The sequence below is a fragment of the Cydia amplana genome, chromosome 9 (assembly GCF_948474715.1).
Source record: "Cydia amplana chromosome 9, ilCydAmpl1.1, whole genome shotgun sequence".
NCBI classification, from domain to species: Eukaryota; Metazoa; Arthropoda; class Insecta; order Lepidoptera; family Tortricidae; genus Cydia; species Cydia amplana.
In genome coordinates, this window is record NC_086077.1 from 4,481,557 (window position 1) to 4,506,801 (window position 25,245).

Sequence of the window (25,245 nt, forward strand, 5' to 3'; positions counted from 1 at the left end):
CTGTTCCTTGAAAATCCTCATCCATCGTCTAAATTTGTTCTATTTCCAGGCCCTATTGGAGGAAGAAACGAAACAGAAGCTAGCCCTGCAGACGCGCCTGCGCAATGTGGAGCAACAGCTGGAACAAGCCCGCGACCAGCTGGACGAAGAGGAGGAGGCGAAGAAGAACTTCGAGAAACAGGTTACACCGATCATTTCACTCTGTATGCATTCTATCGACGAGTCAAACCCGGGATCCGTTAAGATCGGTTTTCCTAGGATAGCGGTGCCGTCATATAGCGGCCGTCTCCATACTAAATAATACGGCAAATATGGATGTCGTAGTATTTGTATGGAGACGGCCGCTATATGACGGCACCGCTTTCGGAGGAAACCAAAGCTTTATACCTCGTCGGCGATGGCGGGATAACTTGGACTCCTTTTTGAGAGACTGGCCAGATGTAGCTCAAAACAGGGATGAATGGAAGAGGGGGGAGGCCTTTGCCCAGCAGTCGGACACAATAGGCTCACAATAATGTGTATTATATGTCATAACACCTAAAGATGCGTTCAGACTTAGCGAATGCGGTGCTATTGCACCATTCATGAATCGCTAGTACTTACAACATGTACACCGTCTGCGTAACACGGAAATTGTTAGCGAGCGTTTCGCAAACAGGGTCATGAGTGGCCCTTTGGCCTGATCGGGACCCTCATTTATACCATTTATTCATTTATGATGAAGATGAGAAACCTTAATAAAATAATAAATTTGACGTCATTGTGGAATGCTCTTTCAGCCCGAACGGAGGCGGATTACCTACTTGAGAAAGCGAAAGAGAAACCCGTAAAACGGATTTCTAATTTCATCTTGTTTATCAGGTCGCCGCCCTCACTATCCAAGTGGCTGAAGCCAAGAAGAAGGCGGAGGAGGAAGCGGAAGCGGCGGCCATCTTGGAAGAAGCGCGCAAGAAACTCAGCAAGGACATCGAGGCCCTGCACCGGCAGATCGACGAGCTGCAGCAGGCGAACGACAAACTTGACAAGAGTAAGTGTCATTTACTATTGTTTGGTATAAATTTAGTTTTCTCAAACATGCAATGAAATGTCGTCGCTCCGGGCGTTATATCAGGCTTCGAAGTATCACGTTTAGGGCGGAGCAACTCCAGAGAACTGTAAAGGAATTTCATACGAAATTGAAGGCCTAGGCCGGGAGTTATTTTTTTTAAATTTTAATGTAAACATGGGGTCTGTGTCCATGAACAGACTAAACAGCCGAATTATATTTTTTTTTTATATTTTTAGTGAATGAATGGTTATCGGACCAAAATATCCGTGTTAACGCCTGTTATACACGAACGTACTGATATTAAGAATACGAATCTGTATGATTCAATGTGTTGATGAATAAATTTAAAATCTTGTCTATACATAAGTCACCAGAGACCATAGACAATATTTAAAATCCTCTGCATTTATTTTATTTATTGAAATTGAGATTCTTGTTATCAGGTTGTGTATAATGGCCCTAATAGGGCATAATAACACTACACACGCGAAATACGGACGACTTCCGTAAAAAAAAAGTCATTATGGCAGGATTGGAAGGAAAATTAAAAAACTTTTGTCGTGTAGCTATATGTGGTTGATATTTATAATTTGTTTTTTTGAGTGGTGAATTTTTTTATTTCATTGCATATGTTTGAGAAAAGCACTATACATGCCTAGCCGTGAAAAGGTCTTGCCGACTTCGTATCACTATCCGGCCTCCCTACGGTCGGCCGTCTATACCTACTCACCCGGCAAGCCCTTCTTTCCCGGCGTCTGCAGTAATGTACTATTTTCGTTTCCTGTTGGGACTTTGTTATGTCAGTCATTTACTTGTGGATGCATTCATTATCTTTCAAGCGATGTTTCGGCTATTAGTCACGGCTCTCTTAAAGAGATTGACATTCCTATTCAAAGGGGAAACTGGGTCTTATTGGTATTAGTTCGGTCATTGAAAATGAAAAATTACTACTAAATGATTCGTTTAAATAAATTAAGTTAACGCATGTGAACTTAGACATTTTGCCAAGTGTAGTGCTATTTGAACTGGGTTTAATTCTAATGTGATCATTGTGTTGTTTAGGTAAAAAGAAGATCCAAGCCGAACTGGAAGACACAAACATCGAATTGGAAGCGCAGCGCGCCAAAGTCATGGAACTGGAGAAGAAACAGAAGAGCTTTGACAAGGTATGTCATTTAGCTTATATATGTTGCAGTTTGTAGTTAAACCTGTTAAACAATACCTACCGCCCCTTGCGCTTTAAGGAGCCTAAAGACCATAAACCGATTTAAGCATAGAAAAAAAGTTGAATTATACACGTTTATTATACGTATTTATAGCGCGTTATCTCTCGTAATGTAAAGGAACTCTGAATCTGCTCGGCGACCTAATTAGATGGCACGAATTTTTCACCAACTTCTTTAAAACACCTCAAGTTTTAGTTAAAGTAGTTAGGTTTCTTGTGTGTTCACGTATTTGTAATATTTATTCCTTTCAGGTGGTGGCGGAAGAGCGTGCGGTGGCGGAGCGCTACGCGGCCGAGCGCGACCAGGCGGAGCGCGAGGCGCGCGACAAGGAGACCCGGGTGCTGTCGCTCACCAGGGAGCTGGACGACGCTGCCGAAAAGGTACCTTCTCATTACCTACTTACTAAAAACCATAAAGTAATCAATAAATCAGAGGCTCTAGTAAATAAATTTGGCTTATGTGCATTTACTTAAACAAATCTAAATTTGTTAAAACCTTGCACTATACATTCGCTCCGCACGAGCCAGCCCTGCCGCTTGCACGGTTCGGCATATTGGAGCGCAGATCGACTCGAGTGCCCCTATGGTGCCCCGCATATGCGGTGTCAACTTTCCTAGCACTCAAACATGGTTCATAATAGGGCTTAGGTATATTTAACCTTTACCCAGATATATAATTTACATTACCTTACAGATCGAAGAACTAGAACGCACGAAGCGCCTCCTACAGTCCGAGCTCGACGAGCTCGCGAACACGCAAGGCACCGCCGACAAGAACGTCCACGAGTTAGAAAAGGCCAAGCGAGCGCTCGAGTCCCAGCTGGCCGAGCTCCGGGCCCAGAATGAGGAGATTGAAGACGATCTGCAGTTGACTGAGGACGCTAAACTGCGCCTGGAAGTCAATATGCAGGCCATGCGGGCGCAGTTTGAGAGGGATCTCCAGGTGAGCATGTAGTTTGTATACTGGCGCGGTCGGTAGGATGAAGTAACGACCACGAGTTAGACAAGGCAGAATGAGGGGATCAAAGATGATCTGCAGCTGACTGAGGACGCTAAACTGCGCCTGGAAGTCAATATGTAGGCCATGCGGGCGCAGTTTGAGAGGGATCTCCAGGTGAGCATGTAGTTTGTATACTGGCGCGGTCGGTAGGATGAAGTAACGACCACGAGTTAGACAAGGCAGAATGAGGGGATCAAAGATGATCTGCAGCTGACTGAGGACGCTAAACTGCGCCTGGAAGTCAATATGTAGGCCATGCGGGCGCAGTTTGAGAGGGATCTCCAGGTGAGCATGTAGTTTGTATACTGGCGCGGTCGGTGGGATGAAGTAACGTCCACGAGTTAGACAAGGCAGAATGAGGGGATCAAAGATAATCTGCAGCTGACTGAGGACGCTAAACTGCGCCTGGGAGTCAACATGCAGGCCATGCGGGCGCAGTTTGAGAGGGATCTCCAGGTGAGCATGTAGTTTGTATACTGGCGCGGTCGGTGGGATGAAGTAACGTCCACGAGTTAGACAAGGCAGAATGAGGGAATCAAAGATAATCTGCAGCTGACTGAGGACGCTAAACTGCGCCTGGAAGTCAACATGCAGGCCATGCGGGCGCAGTTTGAGAGGGATCTCCAGGTGAGCATGTAGTTTGTATACTGGCGCGGTCGGTAGGATGAAGTAACGACCACGAGTTAGACAAGGCAGAATGAGGGGATCAAAGATGATCTGCAGCTGACTGAGGACGCTAAACTGCGCCTGGAAGTCAATATGTAGGCCATGCGGGCGCAGTTTGAGAGGGATCTCCAGGTGAGCATGTAGTTTGTATACTGGCGCGGTCGGTAGGATGAAGTAACGACCACGAGTTAGACAAGGCAGAATGAGGGGATCAAAGATGATCTGCAGCTGACTGAGGACGCTAAACTGCGCCTGGAAGTCAATATGTAGGCCATGCGGGCGCAGTTTGAGAGGGATCTCCAGGTGAGCATGTAGTTTGTATACTGGCGCGGTCGGTGGGATGAAGTAACGTCCACGAGTTAGACAAGGCAGAATGAGGGGATCAAAGATAATCTGCAGCTGACTGAGGACGCTAAACTGCGCCTGGGAGTCAACATGCAGGCCATGCGGGCGCAGTTTGAGAGGGATCTCCAGGTGAGCATGTAGTTTGTATACTGGCGCGGTCGGTGGGATGAAGTAACGTCCACGAGTTAGACAAGGCAGAATGAGGGAATCAAAGATAATCTGCAGCTGACTGAGGACGCTAAACTGCGCCTGGAAGTCAACATGCAGGCCATGCGGGCGCAGTTTGAGAGGGATCTCCAGGTGAGCATGTAGTTTGTATACTGGCGCGGTCGGTGGGATGAAGTAACGTCCACGAGTTAGACAAGGCAGAATGAGGGGATCAAAGATAATCTGCAGCTGACTGAGGACGCTAAACTGCGCCTGGGAGTCAACATGCAGGCCATGCGGGCGCAGTTTGAGAGGGATCTCCAGGTGAGCATGTAGTTTGTATACTGGCGCGGTCGGTGGGATGAAGTAACGTCCACGAGTTAGACAAGGCAGAATGAGGGAATCAAAGATAATCTGCAGCTGACTGAGGACGCTAAACTGCGCCTGGAAGTCAACATGCAGGCCATGCGGGCGCAGTTTGAGAGGGATCTCCAGGTGAGCATGTAGTTTGTATACTGGCGCGGTCGGTGGGATGAAGTAACGTCCACGAGTTAGACAAGGCAGAATGAGGGAATCAAAGATAATCTGCAGCTGACTGAGGACGCTAAACTGCGCCTGGAAGTCAACATGCAGGCCATGCGGGCGCAGTTTGAGAGGGATCTCCAGGTGAGCATGTAGTTTGTATACTGGCGCGGTCGGTGGGATGAAGTAACGTCCACGAGTTAGACAAGGCAGAATGAGGGGATCAAAGATAATCTGCAGCTGACTGAGGACGCTAAACTGCGCCTGGGAGTCAACATGCAGGCCATGCGGGCGCAGTTTGAGAGGGATCTCCAGGTGAGCATGTAGTTTGTATACTGGCGCGGTCGGTAGGATTTAGTCGAGCTACTGTTGAACGTCCGACCCACAAGTGTCGATGACATACGGTGAACGGTGATCTACTGTAGCTGAAAATGCTTAGTTGCTACTGGAAGCTCATTAGAATAACACTCGGTTGAGTATGACTACTCTATTACAACAAAATAAAATGTAAGTTGTGGCCGTATAAGATCTGTAAACTGAGTTTAAAATGAAAATGATAATGATTATAGGTGCAGCCAGTTTAACTAGTACGCTATTGAATCGTATGCTTTTATTTAGTGTATCATGTTGTAGTGTTTAAATTAAAGGGTAGTTTTAAAACTAGTTAAGCAAGTCAGTCTGTAACCGACCAGTACACGCTATACTGCTATTCCTGTGTTTTATTCTGAAGTCTATCCTGAAACCTCTCAGTGGCGACGAAAAAAGAACATACGCGTATTAAAAGTGAAGTTTTTGTGATAAAAGTCAGTTATACACAAGTGAGAAGATGTTAGCAACGAATCTGGTGTTAGGTAACAGTCCGACGTTCGACCACCGCACGCAGGAGTGGGCCATTTTTAAAAGTCGTTTTGCTCAGTTTTGTTTGGCGAACAAATTTACGGAGGAGACAGATAAATCTGGTGCTACACGTCGAGCGGTGCTACTTACTGCCCTGGTGGAGGACACTTTCCGCATCGCAAAGGACCTAGTGTCTCCAGCTGACCTAGATTCGGTCAGTTATAATGACCTCATTGCAAAATTAGACGGACATTTTGAAGCTAAGCGATGTGTTTTCGCCGAGCGATACTTGTTCTACAAAGCGGAGCAGCGTCCCGGAGAGGAATTAAACGAGTGGGCGGCGCGTGTGCGCAGTCTGGCGCAATATTGTTCGTTCGCTACGGAACTCGACTCCGCGTTAAGAGACCGTTTTGTGCTCGGATTAGAAAACAGGAAGGAGAAAGAAAAACTTTTTGCCGAAGACCCAACTTCGTTGACCTTCAATAAAGCCCTGCAGCTGGCGCAAAGCGTGCGCTGTGCGCGGCTGGCGGTGCATGGCAACAACAGTACGGTCAGCGCCAGCGCCGGCGCATCTGCAGATGTGTTCGCGCTACGCCCCGCCGCGGAAGGCGATAAGAAAAGATCTAAGTGTAGTGCATGTGGTTATCACGGACATTCCAAAGAACAGTGTAAATTTACTCAGTATTCGTGTAAAAAGTGCGGAAAGAAAGGCCATCTGAGCCGAGTGTGTAAATCTAAAATTAAGACCACAAATTTCTTAGCCGAGGATACTGACGATATTTGCGAAGGTATTTATGATTTTTTTCCTATCCGTTCGGTTAACGGGAAACCTATGATGCAATCTGTTTTGATTGATAACAAGTCGATTTTGTGCGAAGTTGACACCGGCAGCGCAGTGTCCGTCTTACCCGCCGATGTTTACGCAAAAACATTTAAAGTAAATTATGCCCTATGCAAGTGTAACGTAAGGCTCAATTGTTACGATGGCAATAAAATCACACCTGTGGGTTATATCTTATTACCGGTTAAGTTTGATGATCGTATAATGGAGATTAAGTTTTTTATTATTGCCACGATCGATTCGCAAATGGTGCAATTGCCGTTGCTAGGACGTGATTTTATTAGCAAATTTGACCTACATTTGTGTAACCTTAATTGTCATAACATAAAAGAGGATCCGATGTTAAAAAAAATACACGAAAAGTACTCGGAGGTATTTTCAGGGGAACTTGGCACATTTACTCCATATAAAATTCATTTAAAAATTAAAAAAGATGCAGTGTTTAAATTTTGTAAGCCTCGGACGGTACCTTTAGCGTTAAAGCCTAAAGTTGAAACTGAATTACAGAGGTTACTAGATTTAGGCATTTTGGAGAAAGTCGAACATTCCGATATAGCTACGCCAATTGTCCCCGTGTTGCGTTCGGATGGTAATATTCGTATCTGCGGAGATTACTCAGTAACCTTAAACAATATTTTATTTATTGACAATTATCCGTTACCGCGAATAGAAGATTTGTTTTCTAAATTGCATGGCGGGGTGGAGTTTTCCAAATTAGACCTATCCAGAGCTTACAATCAGCTGGTTCTAGACGAACCGTCGCGGAATTTGACCTGTATAAATACCCATAAGGGGTTATTCCGGTATACCCGTTTAGTTTTTGGCCTATCCAACGCTCCATGCATTTTTCAGCAGTGCATGGATAAACTGTTAGCTGGCATTGAGGGCACGTGTATATTTTTAGACGATTTATTAATTACCGCGCCAAATAGGGAATCTCATGTGGCTAGGTTGGAACAAGTTTTGAATAGACTAAAGGATGCCGGGTTACGTGTAAAACAGGAAAAATGTGAATTTTTTAAGGATTCCGTAGAGTATTTAGGATTTGTTATTGACAAAAATGGGTTGCACAAGTCTAAAAAGAAGGTAAATGCTGTTCTAGAATGTCAACGACCTAGGAACGTGACGGAATTAAAATCTTTTCTAGGTATGCTAAATTATTATAGGACGTTTATTCCTGATGCGGCCAGTATGTTAAATCCATTAAATTTGTTATTAAAAAAAGACTGCAAATGGCAGTGGGGCGAGGCCCAAAACGACGCTTTCGAAGCTATCAAAAAGGAGCTTGCGTCTGATAAGGTATTGGCTCACTATGACCCCGATTTGCCAACGATTGTCACTGTGGACGCGGGCCCCAAGGGTCTGGCAGCCTTATTGGCTCAAACGCAAGCGGATGGCATCGAGCGCGTCGTGGCCTACGCATCTCGGTCATTATCTAAGAGTGAGCAAAATTATGCTCAAATTCAAAAAGAAGCGGTTGCTATAATTTTTGGAATTAAAAAATTCCACCATTACTTGTACGGTAGACCGGAGCCTTTCATTTTAAGGACTGACCATAAGCCTTTAATTTCGATTTTTGGCAGCAAGAAAGGCGTCCCGGAGTTCGCGGCTAATCGATTACAACGATATGCTCTGTTTTTATCGGCGTACAATTTTAAGATCGAGTACATTAAGAGCGCAGATAACGTGGCAGATTTCTTATCGCGCGCAATAAAAGATTCGCAACTGGTTGCTAATGAGGATAATTTAGTGCAGGATGAAGCGTTATTTATTAATTTCATGTATCACGACATTCATCCTATTTCGGTGGAAAATGTACAAAAAGAAACTCTTAATGATCCCGTGTTGAGCATAATATCAAAATATATTTTGCAAGGTTGGCCTAGGAAAGTAGTGGATAGCGACCTTAAGCCGTATTTTAATTGCCGTTTGCAGTTATCTTTAGAAAAAGGTTGTATAATGAGAGGTCATAAAATCATAATACCCGTTATCTATAGGGAACGTTTATTGAATGAACTGCATAATTCACATTTTGGTGTGGTTAAGACAAAAAGCAACGCGCGTAAATATATGTGGTGGCCAAATATTGATAAACAGATTGAGGAAAAGATAGGTTCTTGCACTATTTGTTCATCGATCCGCGCTGCGCCACCGCGCGCACCGCTCACGGTGTGGCCGCGGCCGCGCGCGCGCTGGCAGCGCCTGCACCTCGACATGGCGGAGCTGGCAGGCCACCGGGTGCTCGTAGCGGTGGATGCGCACTCCAAATGGGTGGAGGTTTATTTTATGTCGAGTACTGACTCGGCGAGCGTTATAGCGAAACTATGCGATATGTTCGCTAGATTCGGTTTAGTTAGAACGTTAGTAACAGATAATGCTACCAATTTTACTTCGGCGGCATTTGAGGACTTTTGCAAAAGTAATAACATAAAGCACGTAACAATTGCGCCTTACCATCCCGCGTCTAATGGTCTCGCGGAAAATAGCGTAAGGTTCATAAAAAAAGGTTTAAAAACAATCTTGGCACAAAATCTATCGAAGGTCGATTTTTATAATAAAATTAATTATTTTCTTTTTGAGTACCGAAACTCTGTCCACGGTACGACCGGACACTCTCCCGCCGAACTGATGCTAGGTCGGTCGCTGCGCTGTCGTTTCGATACGCTCGTGCCGACGCCCGACGACGCACCCGACGTCAGTCCGTCAGAATCCTCGGCTGATAAAAATGTGCTCCAAAAACAGATCTCACAGCGTAAATATTACGATGGAAAGAGGCAAATTAAATTTAATATCGGAGACTGTGTACTCGTAAAATCATATTTTAAAAATGGCACAAAACATACGTGGTTAGAAGGAACAATTTTAAGTACCATCGGCTCGTCAATGTTCAATGTTTATATAAAAAGCCTTCAAGTAACAGCTAAAAAGCATGTTGATCAGTTGCTTATGTACAAGGGCAACAAGGCTTTGGAAGACGACGGCTACGATGGCGATGTGCCCGTTCTGCAAACCAGTGAGCCGAGAGAGGAGGCGCCCTCTGAAACCGCAGCGCCGCCGCCGCCGCCGCCGGCGCCGTCGCCTGCGGCTGCCGGGGAAGAGGACGACGATGCCGACATGTCCGATTGCTCATTTTCGAGTGTCGTCTCACAAACATCATCGCCGCGACTTCAGGGTACCACGGCTGTCCCGGAAGTACCACCTTCTTCTATTACACCCCCCGGAGTATATGACGACGAGCCGATTGAACCAGATGTTTTTGTACGACGATTTCCATTAAGGAGCACAAGGAATCCAAACCCCGATTATTAATACAAAAAGACGCCTCAGTGTTTTACTTATTATTTGTTATTATTTATTAGTTGTATGGATAGTTTTACAACTATTGGTGGAGGGATGTAGTGTTTAAATTAAAGGGTAGTTTTAAAACTAGTTAAGCAAGTCAGTCTGTAACCGACCAGTACACGCTATACTGCTATTCCTGTGTTTTATTCTGAAGTCTATCCTGAAACCTCTCACATGTGTAAGTCAACTGAATACTTCAAAGTGAAAATCCTAACTCTGTACCACCAATTTCAGGCCAAAGAAGAGCAAGGCGAGGAGAAGCGACGCGGCATCGTGAAGCAGCTCCGCGACTTGGAGGCCGAGCTGGAGGAGGAGCGCAAACAACGAGCCGCCGCCCTCGCCATGAGGAAGAAACTCGAAGGCGAGCTCAAGGACGCAGAGCAAGCGCTACACTTGGCCAACAAGGTAACGTAGCCTTCTAAAGCCTATCCATACAAACGAAACATCCAAAACTTGCCACTGAAATTTGAACCTAAACTGTAGGAAATAGAGTTGATTTTGCGTTGTTTGAAAATTGAACGAAACAAAGCAAAAGCGACTCTGTTCCAATTGAACATGGTTTAAATTACATCGAACGGAATAGGTACTATTTAGGTGGATAGACTAAGTAATTTGTAGTGTTGTTTGAAACGTAAAGAGAAGCGACGCGGCATCGTGAAGCAACTCCGCGACTTGGAGGCCGAGCTGGAGGAGGAGTGCAAGCAACAACTTGCTGCCCTCGCTATGAGGAACTCGAAAGCGAGCTTAAAGATGCAGAACAGGCGCTGCACTTGGCCAACAACATATACAAGGTGTTACATCAGCCACTGAAAGTGGGTAGGGTACACGTTGTACAGGTCATACTGAGTAACTTTTACTATGGGACCAACCTCGTCATCACGAAAAAAAAATGGACACTCATACAAGATATCAACATCAGCCAGCCAAAATTCAAAATCAGTGGCTGGTGTAACACCTTGTATATACGGAGACACGTATTTTTTGTAGCTTTGGCAGGTGAACTAGATTATGTTGCACACCATTTTGTAATCTATGGAAATGTTTGACAATCTAGTTACCGTATGGCGTACATGTCTCGCCATCTACGCCGGCTGATGACTCGGAATGGATTTGAACAGTAAGATATTTGTTCTTCTGAACGAGTATGATATATAATATTATAGGACATTTTTACACAAATTGACTAAGCCCCACAGTAAGCTCAAGAAGGCTTGTGTTGTGGGTACTCAGACAACGATAGATATAAGAGTAACAAAAGGAACAAGGCTATATAAGGTTTCGCAAGATGCCGCAGTTTGTTTAATATTGTAAAAATGGTATCGCATCGACAGTGTAGATGTCGGATTTCGTTGGCTGGTAATTTAGGAGCTAAAGTCAGACCTACCGATATAATCTGTCGTAGAACGCTACCTAAAATGATCCACAATTTATTTCCAGAAGTGATTTATTCAATTGCTATACAGGTGAAAGAAGACGCCACGAAGCAACTGAAGAAGCTCCAGCAGCAACTGAAGGAGGCCGTCCGCGAGGCCGAGGAGGCCCGCGCTGGCAAGGAGGAGGCGTGCGCGGGGGCGCGCGAGGCCGAGCGCCGCGTCAAGGCGCTCGAGGCCGAGGCGCTGCAGCACGCCGAGGAGCTCGCCGGCGCCGAGCGGGCGAGGCGGCAGGCCGAGGCCGAGCGGGACGACCTGCAGGACGAGCTCAACAACACCGCCAGCAAGGTATGTTTCAGTCTAGGCGCTCGAGGCCGAGGGTTTACAACATACTGAAGAGTTGGCAGGGGCCGTTTAGCGGAAACTGAACGTAACCTCGCTCACGTCTCTGGCCAAAAGTTATGACACCTATCCTTACGAATTACGAAATCATTGTTCCAATGTTTGTGCTTGCGTACCCGAATTAGACGTTTTTATTTATTTATTATGGCCCTTCATTATGGCAACATGAAGTTTTGTTTCCGAACTTTTGGCCCAAAGTGTAGATACATCTAGCGTTTCAATCTTGCTTGGGCAGTAAAAGATGGCATGTCTGCTTTGTATTACCTCGATTAATGTGAAGAGATTTTTATTTAATGCAATCGGTCTAATGAATCAATATTTGAAAACACCAGTCACTTTCGTATTTATGGAACAAACTAACTCTTGAAACTACTTACACGTTTTCTCTACATTAACTCGATAAAAACTTAACACCTACTTGTACCTTAATGAAATGAAATGAAATATTTATTGTGTGTTGAGTTTAGGTTACATAACAGTTTCCAGTTCTTGTAGCTTATATAATCTAATCCTTCAAACCCTACCATGTTGGTATACACACATTGGGTACACATTTACACATGACGCATACATCTAAATTTACAATTATTGGTATACATACACATATTAGGCAGAAAAAACAAAGAAGGTCATATAATTTAATATTTGTAAAAATTTTTCAGAGTACACTTCTAGTAGACGAGAAGAAACGTCTGGAAGCGCGGATAGCGGCCCTTGAAGAGGATCTGGACGAGGAACAGTCCAACAACGAAATACTCAACGACCGTCTTAGGAAGGCACAGGTGAGACTGTCTTAACCACTCTTAACTGACCATCGGTGGACCTTATGTCTTTGCAATAAGGTTGACGAGCGGCAGGTTTATCAGGCAAGTTACCACTGTCAAACTTTCACAAGGTGATCGAAAATATTCCGATTCCTTAGACGACGACTCATTTAGACGCGCGAACTCACATGAGATTTTAGTTACATTGCGGACCATTGAGGTTACAATAATTCAGCCGACCGATCAAATAAGGCAGTGTAATGAAACTCGCATGCGTGTTTTCGCACAGTCTAAATGAGCGCTCAGGAATCGATGCGATCAGTACTGCAACCGGATTGGTGCTGATGCGGGGTTCCGTTCTGCCCCCGCGTCGCTACGCCAATCAGCAGAAGTAATCTGCGTCGATTCCACGCCGATAAGTCATGAATGTCATGATGCGTCTGAGTAGTGTTAAATAGTTTTGAATGATTCACGGTTAGTTTCACTAGACTTATATCGACCGGGATATGAACCGTGATTACCTTTTGTATTGTTTTCGAGCTCCCGATATTCATTCCCGTTATATTTATCAAAAACAATACGAAAGGTAATCACGGTTTATGAACCGGGATATGTCCCGGTCGATATAAGTCTAGTGTTAAATACTTCTGCTGTAAAGTCCTCCCGCGTTTATAAAAAGATCTTCGGGTTATAAGAGGTTTTGGTTTTCTTTTCACAAACTTCGACAGATCAAAGCAATTTCAATACTCAAATAACAATCGCACTCATCAATGTTTCCGTTGTTTTAGAACCAAATCGATCAAATCACCATGGAGCTGGGCACAGAGAAGTCCGCCACGCAGAAGCTGGAGAGCGGCAAGCTGGTGCTGGAGCGGCAGAACAAGGAGCTCAAGGCCAAGCTGGCCGAGCTGGAGACTGCACAGAGGACCAAGACCAAGGTATTTGTAAATAACATATTTGTTTTGTATAAATAAACTTTTTAGTTTTAACCTTTTAAGCGCCAGCAATTTTTGATCGAGCGTGCTCGTGTCGCCACCGACAGTAATTGTACCACGCAGAGTAAGGTTGGCATAGTTACGGGAGTTATAAATGTGCTGTAAAAACCAAATCAGATCTTTGTCTTATTTATCAGACTGTGGCGAAATGAGCTGGATATGTAATGTCTTATATATCAGACTCTGGCGGTTAAAGGGTTAAACTAGTTTTTAAGACAGTGCTACGCCCTTGCAGGGCGACCATGTACCAAATGTTTATGTAACACTTTGTGTAAGGCCTGAGTGGACGCTCGAAGCGGAGCGTTCGGCGGGGCGTGCAGCGTGGCGTCGGGCTCACAAGTGATTTAAGCAGCGTGCACTAAGGCCGCTCCTATACGCTTGCATTTGTTTAACATGCACGCCGCACGCCCGCCCCGCTGCACGCCCAACTCGAGCGTCCACTCAGGCCTTACACTTATTATAACCATGGTTTTTAGGGTTCCGTAGCCAAATGGCAAAAAACGGAACCCTTATAGATTCGTCATGTCTGTCTGTCTGTCTGTCTGTCTGTCTGTCCGTCTGTCCGTCTGTCCGTCTGTCCGTCTGTCTGTCCGTCCGTATGTCACAGCCACTTTTCTCCGAAACTATAAGAACTATACTGTTGAAACTTGGTAAGTAGATGTATTCTGTGAACCGCATTAAGATTTTCACACAAAAATAGAAAAAAACAATAAATTTTTGGGGTTCCCCATACTTCGAACTGAAACTCAAAAAATTTTTTTTCGTCAAACCCATACGTGTGGGATATCTATGGATAGGTCTTCAAAAATGATATTGAGGTTTCTAATATCATTTTTTTCTAAACTGAATAGTTTGCGCGAGAGACACTTCCAAAGTGGTAAAATGTGTGTCCCCCCCCCTGTAACTTCTAAAATAAGAGAATGATAAAACTAAAAAAAATATATGATGTACATTACCATGTAAACTTCCACCGAAAATTGGTTTGAACGAGATCTAGTAAGTAGTTTTTTTTAATACGTCATAAATCGCCTAAATACGGAACCCTTCATGGGCGAGTCCGACTCGCACTTGGCCGCTTTTTATTGTTATAATCATATGTGTTTCCAGGGCGTGATCACCTCGCTGGAGCTGAAGGTGGCCAACTTGGAGGAGCAGTTGGAGGCCGAGTCGCGCGAGCGCCTCGCGCAACAGAAGGCGTCGCGCAAGCTCGACAAGAAGATGAAGGAGCTGGCGCTGCAGCTGGACGAGGAGCGCCGCCACGCCGACCAGTACAAGGAGCAGATCGAGAAGGTTACTGTCACACCTGACAGTCTTTGGTTATTGGGCCGGTCCACAAAGAACGAACCGCGTTGCCAGGAAATTGCTGCGCGAAGCAGCTCGGCCGGTAGAGACGTGCCTCGCCCAAGGCAATGCGGCCAAGGCACGTCTACACAGACCGATTCTGTCTCGTGCGGCAATTTCCTCGAGAGGCGGCTCGTTCTGTGTGGACCCGTCTATTGAGGTATAACCACAAGTGTACACAGTTAGTTAGTAGTTAGTAGAGAGACGAGTCAAAGCCGGTCAAGAAGATATCCTTAATCGAGATGTAAGGCGATTCTGTGTAATTTTTCGACCACATTTTTGGTCGAATAGCTCTATCCGCCATGTATACATCCATGGATACAACTCGAAATAGAATTGAAACTAATATGGCAGATTTTTGTGTTCAACAAAAATCCAACGTAGGAAATCGCGTCGTGTTCCTTAAACAATGTACTTATGTGTTTTTACAGATGAACAATCGCGTAAAAGCGCTCAAACGCCAGCTAGACGAGGCGGAAGAGGAGGTCCAACGCGAGAAGGTCGGCAAGCGCAAGGCGCAGCGCGAGCTCGAGGACATACTCGAGACGCACGAGACGCTCACGCGCGAGTGCAACAACCTGCGCAACAAGCTGCGGTGAGTGCATCCCTCTCTGTCTGTAGCCACACGAGACGGAACACGTCCAGCGAGAAGGACGGCAAGCGCAAGGCGCAGCGCGAGCTCGAGAACATACTCGAGACGCACGAGACGCTCACGCGCGAGTGCAACAACCTGCGCAACAAGCTGCGGTGAGTGCATCCCTCTCTGTCTGTAGCCACACGAGACGGAACACGTCCAGCGAGGAGGACGGCAAGCGCAAGGCGCAGCGCGAGCTCGAGGACATACTCGAGACGCACGAGACGCTCACGCGCGAGTGCAACAACCTGCGCAACAAGCTGCGGTGAGTGCATCCCTCTCTGTCTCGCCTGGCCTGGCACACGGTCTGATGATCTGTCTATTTCTTGCGTCAAAATCTTGGACAGCAGCTGAATGACCGAAGTTTTTCTGCCTTTGCGATCCTACTTGCCCAGCGGAGCGGCGTGGCAGGAAGCGGGAAAGAACTCTATGCAACCAGCACTCCGTCCTAAGACTCGGGCTGCTCGATAAGTTTGTTTAACACATTCATTGCCACCCAGCTAAACAAGACATCCGCGCCAGGCCACAAAAATTTCGTCATATAAAGCTGTAGTACCACGATCCCGACTGTCGGGTCGTCGGGCCTGGGAACGAGATCATAATATACCCGATAGTCGGGTTTTCGGTACTGAATGTGTTAACAAGAACGCCTTTTAGCGTTTGGGCCCCGCTCGCGCTCCGTACGTAACAGTTGACCCTCCGTAAAGTTGGCCACCACGAGCGCTCATTCTTTCCTCCTATCCGGTGGCGAATGCACTAGTCCCAAAACGCACTATTAGTCAATACACTCTAATTTCGAAAGCCCCTCTTCTCATAAGAAACTAGGCCCAAAATACCATATTTCCAAAAAGGCTCATTCTCGATTTACACGAGAACCATTGAGAACTAGTCCCAAAATACACCTTTCCCAAAATACCCCAAATTGTGTTCACCTGTGCGTGGCGTAATACTTTATTCTCATAATGCGTAGGTCTCAAAACACTCTAGTTCCAAAATACCCTATTTTTTTGGAATGTCTCTTTGTGACTGCTTTCAGCCGTAATCATTACCCGTTTGATGCCTAAAATATTTTTTTCAAAAATAGGATTTACGTATTTAATTATTATTTTGAGCTATACAGGGTGTAATCGTTAAGTGTTGCTCGGCGATAGTTCCGTAAATATAGCAGATATCAGAAAATTTCAAATTGATATCGAAAGTGCATATAGTGAAAGTGAAGGGCAATATACACACGAGTGTTTTAATGCCTGTGTTGATAAAGCAGTGTATGGAACTATCATAATTAGGTGGGCGAGAAACTACCCTCATTTATGGCATTATTTAATTATTTAATGCCATAAATGAGGGTAGTTTCTCGCCCACCTAATTATGATAGTTCCATACACTGCTTTATCAACACAGGCATTAAAACACTCGTGTGTATATTGCCCTTCACTTTCACTATATGCACTTTCGATATCAATTTGAAATTTTCTGATATCTGCTATATTTACGGAACTATCGCCGAGCAACACTTAACGATTACACCCTGTATAGCTCAAAATAATAATTAAATAAATCCTATTTTTGAAAAAAAAATTTTAGGCATCAAACGGGTAATGATTACGGCTGAAAGCAGTCACAAAGAGACATTCCAAAAAAATAGGGTATTTTGGAACTAGAGTGTTTTGAGACCTACGCATTATGAGAATAAAGTATTACGCCACGCACAGGTGAACACAATTTGGGGTATTTTGGGAAAGGTGTATTTTGGGACTAGTTCTCAATGGTTCTCGTGTAAATCGAGAATGAGCCTTTTTGGAAATATGGTATTTTGGGCCTAGTTTCTTATGAGAAGAGGGGCTTTCGAAATTAGAGTGTATTGACTAATAGTGCGTTTTGGGACTAGTGCATTCGCCACCGGATAGCTTTCCTCTTGGACAGTGGCTGCAGCCGTATGAGGCTATCTAACGCACGCTGTGCCTAGGCACAAGTGTAAATAGGGACGCGGTGACCGAGGATCGCAATAATTTCTTTAGTTTACCTCATGCACTTTGGTGTTGTCCCTTTTCCCTTCTTGGTTGATTTATGCAATATCTTTAATTTCTCAGCTTATTTTTAATTTTCTTTTTGTCTACTACTGTGGGTTGTGAAGTCAATGGCACTAATATTTTGTTTTATTAATTCCATTTTTTTTTCTCAAGTAATATGTGGCACAATAACTCGTAACTTTAATTGTTTAGTGAAAAGACACAAAAGAACATTGCAATGATAGGTAATTCAAATAACTCAAAACTACCGTTTGCCACCTGGGTTATAAATAATAGTATATTGTTTAGTAATATATTTGTATGTGTTTTTTATCGTCTTAACATTATGTTGCAGGAATATCTATTACTATTAACTTAGAAATTGCAAAAAATGTTAATCAAATGCATTTCTTGTATAGAGAATTTTAAACGATATTTATAAGGTGCGTCCAGATCTAGCGACCGTGGCTAGCCGTTCGCGGAACGCGAGCAAATAATTTCACAATTGGTTTGCGAATGCCGCATTCGGCAAATCTGGACGCACCTATCCTTTTTACAAGCTTTTATTTAACTTGCAATGTACCTATGTAAATATGACTGGTGTTATGTTTGTACGGGTCAAATTTTGCAAGCTAAATTTGACCCACTTTCCGACTTCCAATGAAGCTGTTAATTTGCATATACAGGGTGCCCAGTAATTAATGGATAACCTTCTAACCGCCGACAGGGCACCTTAGGCTGGTCCAGAAAATGCACTTATAGGTCTAGTAAAAGTTTCATGGTTTTCGAGATAATTGAACTTTTCTGTCTTTTTTAATAGCTATTTTTTTATTCGGTAGACTGAAATGACAGTTAATAGTATGAAATGACATTTCATGTTCATACAATTAACTGTCATTTCAGTCTACGGAATAAAAAAATACACTTTAGCACCATACTTCAAATTTAGAAAAATGCGATTATCTCGAAAACCACGAAACTTTTACTAGACCTATAAGTGCATTTTCTGGACCAGCCTAAGGTGCCCTGTTGGTGGTTAGATGGTTATCCATTAATTACTGGGCATCCTGTATGTGTAAGTCGGGTGACAATGAAATTATGGTACCATCGAGCTGATCTTATGATGGAGACAGAAGGTGGCCATAGGAACTCTGAGATGAAACAACGCAACCTAATTGTGTTTGGGGTTTTTAGAATTGTCTCGATGAGTATTAGTTGTTTGTCGTAAGAAAAGTACAGTCGGCGAAAAAGCTTGTACCAAAAATGAAATATTTGCCAAAAACTTATTTGCATTAGAGGTCCTTAGTTTACACATGTGTATAATGTCGTGTGTTGTGTATAGACCATCGCGCGACGAGTCGCACTCGGACTAGGATGCGGTAACTTTACAGTAAGACTTGGCAATACTATGGTGATTACAGCTTGCCACGCGGTTAACCACGGCTTGTGCTGGTCGCAATAATTGGCAAAACAGTGAGAAATATGATGACGAATTGTTATAAGTTTCACGTCCGCCGCCTTCTCCTTAGTTCAAATTAAATTTAAATCTTTTGATGTCTTTGCACAATGCGAATAGAAGTTTGCCCTTTAGGGAAGTAGGACCATATTTGTCACCAATTTTTTTTCAATTTCTAGTCAAAATGATACTAAATTTTAAGCTGACCATACAGCCTATGAAGTCGTAATTTAATCGCCATTGTAAGTCTTTTGTTTTGCCATACAATATTGTCGACGCAGCATAATGTTCTATGTCTAAGCTTACGCATATGTTTCAATAACAACCTACGGTAATTGAAAACAACGATCATTTTCACATACACGAGTACTAGTGTTACGTTTACGTATATGTTTCTTTCAAACTCATCGGTTAGAAAGAGATGGGCGCCTGTACTCGCAATAAACAGCATCTATAAAATCAGTGGTAATAAAATCCTTTCAAATATGGTGAGGATTTGTAACGGTATATTCAGATCTTTCAAATGCGCCGATATTGTGACATTCGCGATTCGCTCGCGCGAAGCGAGCCTTTCGCGAACAGGCACATTGCGGCGCATTTGTCCGATCTGGCGGTCTAGCATGAGTTACGTTTTCGCGCGCGAGTTCATTCTTGAAGTCGCGACAAATGTATGGAGTCATTGGAGTCGCACGCGAGAACGCAACTCATGCTTGACCGCCTGGACGCATCTTAATTAAACAGTGTTCTAGATACTGTTTATATTTGAATTCAATGCAGTAGAATACAAGTGCCTCTTTATTCTTGTCATTAATCATTATATTTGCAAGGTTCTTTGTTACTCCGATAATAAAAATACATCAACTTTGTCATCATTTAGCATCTAAAAAGAATGTTTGTTGTGTCGTCCTTCCATGATCTCTTCGTGGGCAAAACTCATGTCATTGTGTTGTTTGGGTTTGATCTCTTTGTCATACAGTCAAATCTACATGATGGCGATTTGACACTTCATTTTAATATTGGAGTTAAGGTATTTAAAGTAACTTCCCATAAGTATTTTATCTAGTAGCTTTTACACTATTTAATAAAATTGCAAGTAAAAAATAAATAAAATAATAATCTTGATATATGTTATTAATAATAACCCAGTTAATTTTAGAAGTACAGAAAGAAGGCCAACATTTATATCTCTGTAACTAACTATAGCGCCAAATCTCGCAAATGTCTTACATATCTGTCGCTTTCCTTTCCTACGCCAAAAACAACGCCATTTTCCAACGCATAATTTATCTACAAATGCGTCCAGATGTAGCGAATTCGTCATTCGCGAAAGTATTGCTAACTGCTCGCATGCCTTTTGAAAAATGAAAACCGGTTCGCGAAAGAGCTGCGAATGACACATTCGCCAGATCTGGGGGTCTACCGTGAAAACCGCATTTCGCAAATCGCGCGGATCTTTCTCTTATACTCTCATTAAGACGTAATTAGAGTGACAGAGGAAAATGCCCGCAATTGACGAACATCGATTTTCGCCGTTATAGTCAAGTTTGCTATTTATTATGGAGCCAAGTTCAGAATAGTAGTTATAATCTGTATGTTGCAGGCGGCAAGGCGGCGGTCCCATCGGGCTCTCGAGCGGGTCCTCGTCGTCGCGCATCAAGCGGTCCTCGCTGGCGCCCGGCGGCGGGTCCGGAGACGAGTCCTTCGACGACGTGAACGACACCACCAACAGCGTCGAGTAGACCGCGTCCTAGCAACACGGCTCAACACATGTAGGACATTCTCAAATAACCTCACAGCTGGCAACTAATCTATTTGTAGTCGGTCTAACAACTTTGTCAGTAGAAAAAGGCGCGAAATACAAATTTTTATAGAACGATAAACCTTCGAGTTTTTAAATTTGCCACTTTTTTCTATTGAAATGGCTTGACAGACTATAGGATTCAGGCAAAAGCCTGCGTGTTTGATCAGCTTGTTGGGGCTAGCCTCGTGACAAGATTATTTTCTTATGTACAGTTGATTTACATGAGAAACTATTTCTATTTTTGACTGTAACGTTGATTATGTAGCAATACCGACCTTCACTATTTCTTAACAATCAAATCTCATTCACATCTAATATTATCTAGTTTTAGTACCTATGTAAATTTGACAATATCGCCTCTTAATCGCTAAGGAATGCTTGCTATTTATCATTGCGTCTGGCTACATGATATATTTAAGCAAGAAGTTATTGCAAAGATGGTAGAGGCCTAGAAGTTATGTACGGTAAAACGGGGTGACTAGAAAATTTTGGGGATACTTTGATAGTTTAACTGCCACTAAATTAGCATTATTCATTATTTTCACGAACTGTTCGTGTAACAAGTTAAATACATAGATACTTGTTTACTAAAAATTCCGAATAAATATATGTTACGGCTGAAAAACTGAAATATCGAAGTCGCACCTGCATTTCAAAGTCACCCCGGGTTACCAGTACTTATTGAACAGGGTGATACAAATGTTTCAACACTATTTTGTATTACTGTTTCTAAAAATGCGTTTTTATTTTCATTGTTATATTTTATTAAAATGATCATGTCTGTATCACGCCTGAAATTCTTAATTTTCTTGTTCATTTCGAATTCGAAGAGCTAATTTGTGATTTTTACAGCAGCAGTGAAGTTCGTATAGTGGTTAATCTTACAGCAAATTAGTATTTTGATATTTATACATTACGTTTAAAATTGTGTTAAAATTGTCTTACATTATGTTTGTTTCCAATAGTAAGTACGTATAATGTTATATTGTTTTGAGGCCGTGTTGCTAAGTTAGTACCGAGTTAGGTCCGCGTCGTCAGCTTGTAATAATTATGTATATTACTGTACACCCCAAACCATAATCGTATCGCCTGAAAATGAATTGTCCTAATGAAATAGAAACATTTTGCATGTCTGTTGTTAAATAAAATTGCGACTTAGATGCGCCCGTATCCGATTTGTTTTTATACGACTATTATACATCTTTTTTTGTTTACTACACTGCAAAAGAGACAGAAGACGTGTTTCGCGATACGATAAAAGTCGATGTGTTAGTTATTTTGTTATTTAAGCAACTCCGATATGGATGCACCTTTAAATGTTGTTTTATGCATTTAACGCCATCATATATAATAGCATTTTTATAAATTGGAGCATTCACTGTCCAGTATTAATAACGGAACATTCCTGACAATGGAGAGTTTGCTATTTTACCTTTGACCTAGTCTAGCGGGTAAAATGTTGAAATTACTCATTGGGTGATATTGTGATGAAATTAAAAAAAAAGAAAAAAAAGTATTATTAATAGTGGCAAAAGTACTTCATAGTGATTGGTTTATTTGATTAAAGCGACTGAGTAATGAAGACTGTTGCGACAATATCGAGTCCCCCAAAAGCCGCTATCTGGTTCACTTTTGCTTCCAAACTGGGCGCGTGTCATTTTTGACGTGTTCGACAATGTTCGACGTTCGACAATGTTCGACGTTCGACAATGTTCGACGTTCGACAATGTTCGACGTTCGACAATGTTCGATGTTCGACAACGCTCAACCGCGCTCAGACGGTTGCTTGTACATGTAAATAATATCAGTGGTTGTCACTGACCGCTTAGTTGCCATACAAATTTAATGATACCTAGTAGTTAAGTATGAACATGTAAGCTTTCGGTGTGTGGCGTGGTGGCGGGGAACTAGCAGTCAGTCCAAAAATAGCCAATAATCACTATTCTGTGATTTATCAAGTTATTGTTGAACTGTCTGATGACTTATTGTAATAAATAACTGCCCCAATACAACGATAATTGCTACAGTTTTTATACATTTATACAGTTTTATATACAGTACAAATTCTACCGCTGCCGCCACGCCTCGTGGGTGTTTTAACAGATTTTAACTATACCTTGTACTCCTTGGATTTGTAAATACACCGCTCTTGGCATGCGGGCAAAGTTGCCAGGCGTCGACACGGCTTGCGTTACTCTAGACTTAGATAAGACACATAGTAATAAATTGTGGCCTTAGGTTTTTATATGGTTAACATTCTCCTACGCGAGACATTTTGATATACCCGATGTAACTTTGCGAGCATTTTATATGACTATTTACCGAAGTCGTAATTATATAGTTTCTTTTTCTGAATAATAATATAAAATTTAAATGTAAGTAAACCATTGAAGCATAAACATATTTTACATAAATATTATATTTAATTATTAACAATTATAGATAATTGTAAAATTGGCCATAGGTTGTAACAAGTTATCAGTTGGTATGCCAATTAAACAATTTTTCATGATTTTTAATCACTGGTTTTATTTTTTGTCCGACGCATTTCCCTCAACCTGTTGCCCCTGCATACAATTTATTTGTTGTCACATTGTCACAGGACTGTCTCATTTCAAACTTGGACAGAGAGAATCATACTATCTTTGTCTTACAATAGTACTAGCACCCAAAAGAAAAGGATAAGTGTATTTTTTTTGTTCTTATTTACTGAAAATTTGGTTTGACCAACTAGTTAGTATTTGTTTTCGCATGCGTATATTGAAAAAAATAATGCACTCTGTGTCAAAGTTAGTTTAGCACTCTCAACGCTCAAGATTCCATTTCACGAACAATTCGCTACGCTCGTGGTTTATTTTTGGAATCTTTCGCATGCGCGCATGGTCGGGTATATATACTTGGTCAACCAGATCTTGACAGTAGAAAAATGCGGCAAATTTGAAAAATGTAGTCGCGAAGGGATATCGTCCCATAGAAAATTTGAATTTCGCGCCTTTTTTTACAGACAAGATTTGGTTGACCAGCTTTCATTAGCCAGACTTTAGCTTAGACGGACTCTATCTTATCCACTAGTAACTGGTGCGTGTTTTGGAACGCAACTTAAAAATAATAATTTGAAGGTCACAGCTGTCAACTTGAGCTGTCACTGCTGTCAGTCACGTCAATGTCAACTGCACGGTCAACTGGCGATAGTGGAAATATTATTCAGACTGGTGTTTTACAAAAGTAATCAAAATTTATTTGTCTAATAGTATCATTAAATTAACTTGTTCTAAACAAGTACTGGGTGTTGCTGTACGGTTCGTTTTCAAACCGTTCCGCGGGCACATTCGCACGATGGCAGATCAGTCTGTGTCAGTCGACGAATACTTCGAGTCGGCGCTGTCTTTGGTGAAAACTTGCGGAAACCTTATAAAAGATCATATTACTGGATGCAAGGACTTCGTATTCAAGTCGTGTGATATCGATTTAGTAACAGAAATAGATAGAAAGGTAGAAGAAACTTTGGTGGGAGGGATTTCAAAATTATATCCCGATCATAAGTTTATCGGCGAGGAAGCGGTGTCTGATGGCGCTAAATGCGAGCTAACTGATGCGCCCACATGGGTGATAGATCCCGTCGACGGAACTATGAATTTTGTCCACGGTTTTCCACACAGCTGCATCTCTTTGGGACTTCTTATCAACAAGGAGGCAGTAGCTGGTATTGTATACAATCCTATCCTGGAGCAGTTGTTCACAGCAAAGAAAGGTAAAGGTGCGTTTTATAACGGCCGACAGATACATGTGTCTCAAATTAAGGAGTTGAGTAAAGCCTTGATCATGACAGAGGCTGGTACAAGCCGGGACCCTGAAAGACAGAAAGTTCTTTTTGAGAACTTTAAAATGATAATTACTAAGGCCCATGGCATTAGAACCTTGGGTTCTGCTGCCTTGAATATGTGCATGGTGGCACTGGGAGGGGCTGATCTTAACTTTGAGTTTGGTATTCATGCCTGGGATATAGCTGCGGGTGACATTATAGTCCGTGAAGCAGGTGGCGTCTGTATTGATCCCGCGGGAGGGCCTTTTGATGTTCTATCTCGTAGGGTCTTGTGTGCAAGCACTGAAGAGCTGGCACAAGAAATGGCCAAAAATTTGTGCCAATTTTATCCTGAGAGAGATTAAATATATATGGATGTGATGTGAGCCTTATTATTGATGCTTAGTTGTGTGCGTCAGTTGTTCAGTTAATTTAAAGTACCTACTTAAAGTTCATTGTTCTGTATGAAGGACCATGAAATTTCCTCTGGAACAACAACTCCAATGTTTTTGCTGTAATATAGCAATTATGTAGCTTTTTCATACAATATGTATTCAGCCACTTTACATTAAGTAAATAATGCAGTTTATTATACATGCATTTTTGTGTAGAAATTATTTAGAGGCACCATATTTATGAGCAATGTACCCACTATGAATTATTATTCTATGGTTGATGGTTGATGTGACTAGTCTGTT

The 25,245-nt window shown here is 42.7% G+C and overlaps 2 protein-coding genes across 2 annotated transcripts in view; both read left to right on the forward strand.

The window, feature by feature from the left end:
- LOC134650983 (myosin heavy chain, non-muscle) overlaps positions 1–20,740 on the forward strand; it is a 95,020-nt gene extending 74,280 nt beyond the window's left edge. The window contains exons 17-28 of the mRNA XM_063505950.1: positions 50–181; positions 862–1,027; positions 2,111–2,214; positions 2,526–2,654; positions 2,968–3,216; positions 10,208–10,378; positions 11,437–11,691; positions 12,408–12,527; positions 13,298–13,447; positions 14,612–14,794; positions 15,277–15,440; positions 20,545–20,740. Of these exons, the coding sequence (XP_063362020.1) occupies positions 50–181; positions 862–1,027; positions 2,111–2,214; positions 2,526–2,654; positions 2,968–3,216; positions 10,208–10,378; positions 11,437–11,691; positions 12,408–12,527; positions 13,298–13,447; positions 14,612–14,794; positions 15,277–15,440; positions 20,545–20,683 (1,962 nt within the window). The 3' untranslated portion in view covers positions 20,684–20,740. The remainder of the gene's footprint in view (positions 1–49; positions 182–861; positions 1,028–2,110; positions 2,215–2,525; positions 2,655–2,967; positions 3,217–10,207; positions 10,379–11,436; positions 11,692–12,407; positions 12,528–13,297; positions 13,448–14,611; positions 14,795–15,276; positions 15,441–20,544) is intronic.
- A 3,192-nt stretch (positions 20,741–23,932) lies between these two features.
- LOC134650947 (inositol monophosphatase 1) lies at positions 23,933–24,913 on the forward strand. The gene has a single exon (XM_063505903.1). It carries the CDS (start codon positions 24,082–24,084, stop codon positions 24,910–24,912), a length of 831 nt encoding a protein of 276 aa, XP_063361973.1. The 5' UTR covers positions 23,933–24,081; the 3' UTR covers position 24,913.
- The last annotated feature ends 332 nt before the right edge of the window (positions 24,914–25,245 follow it).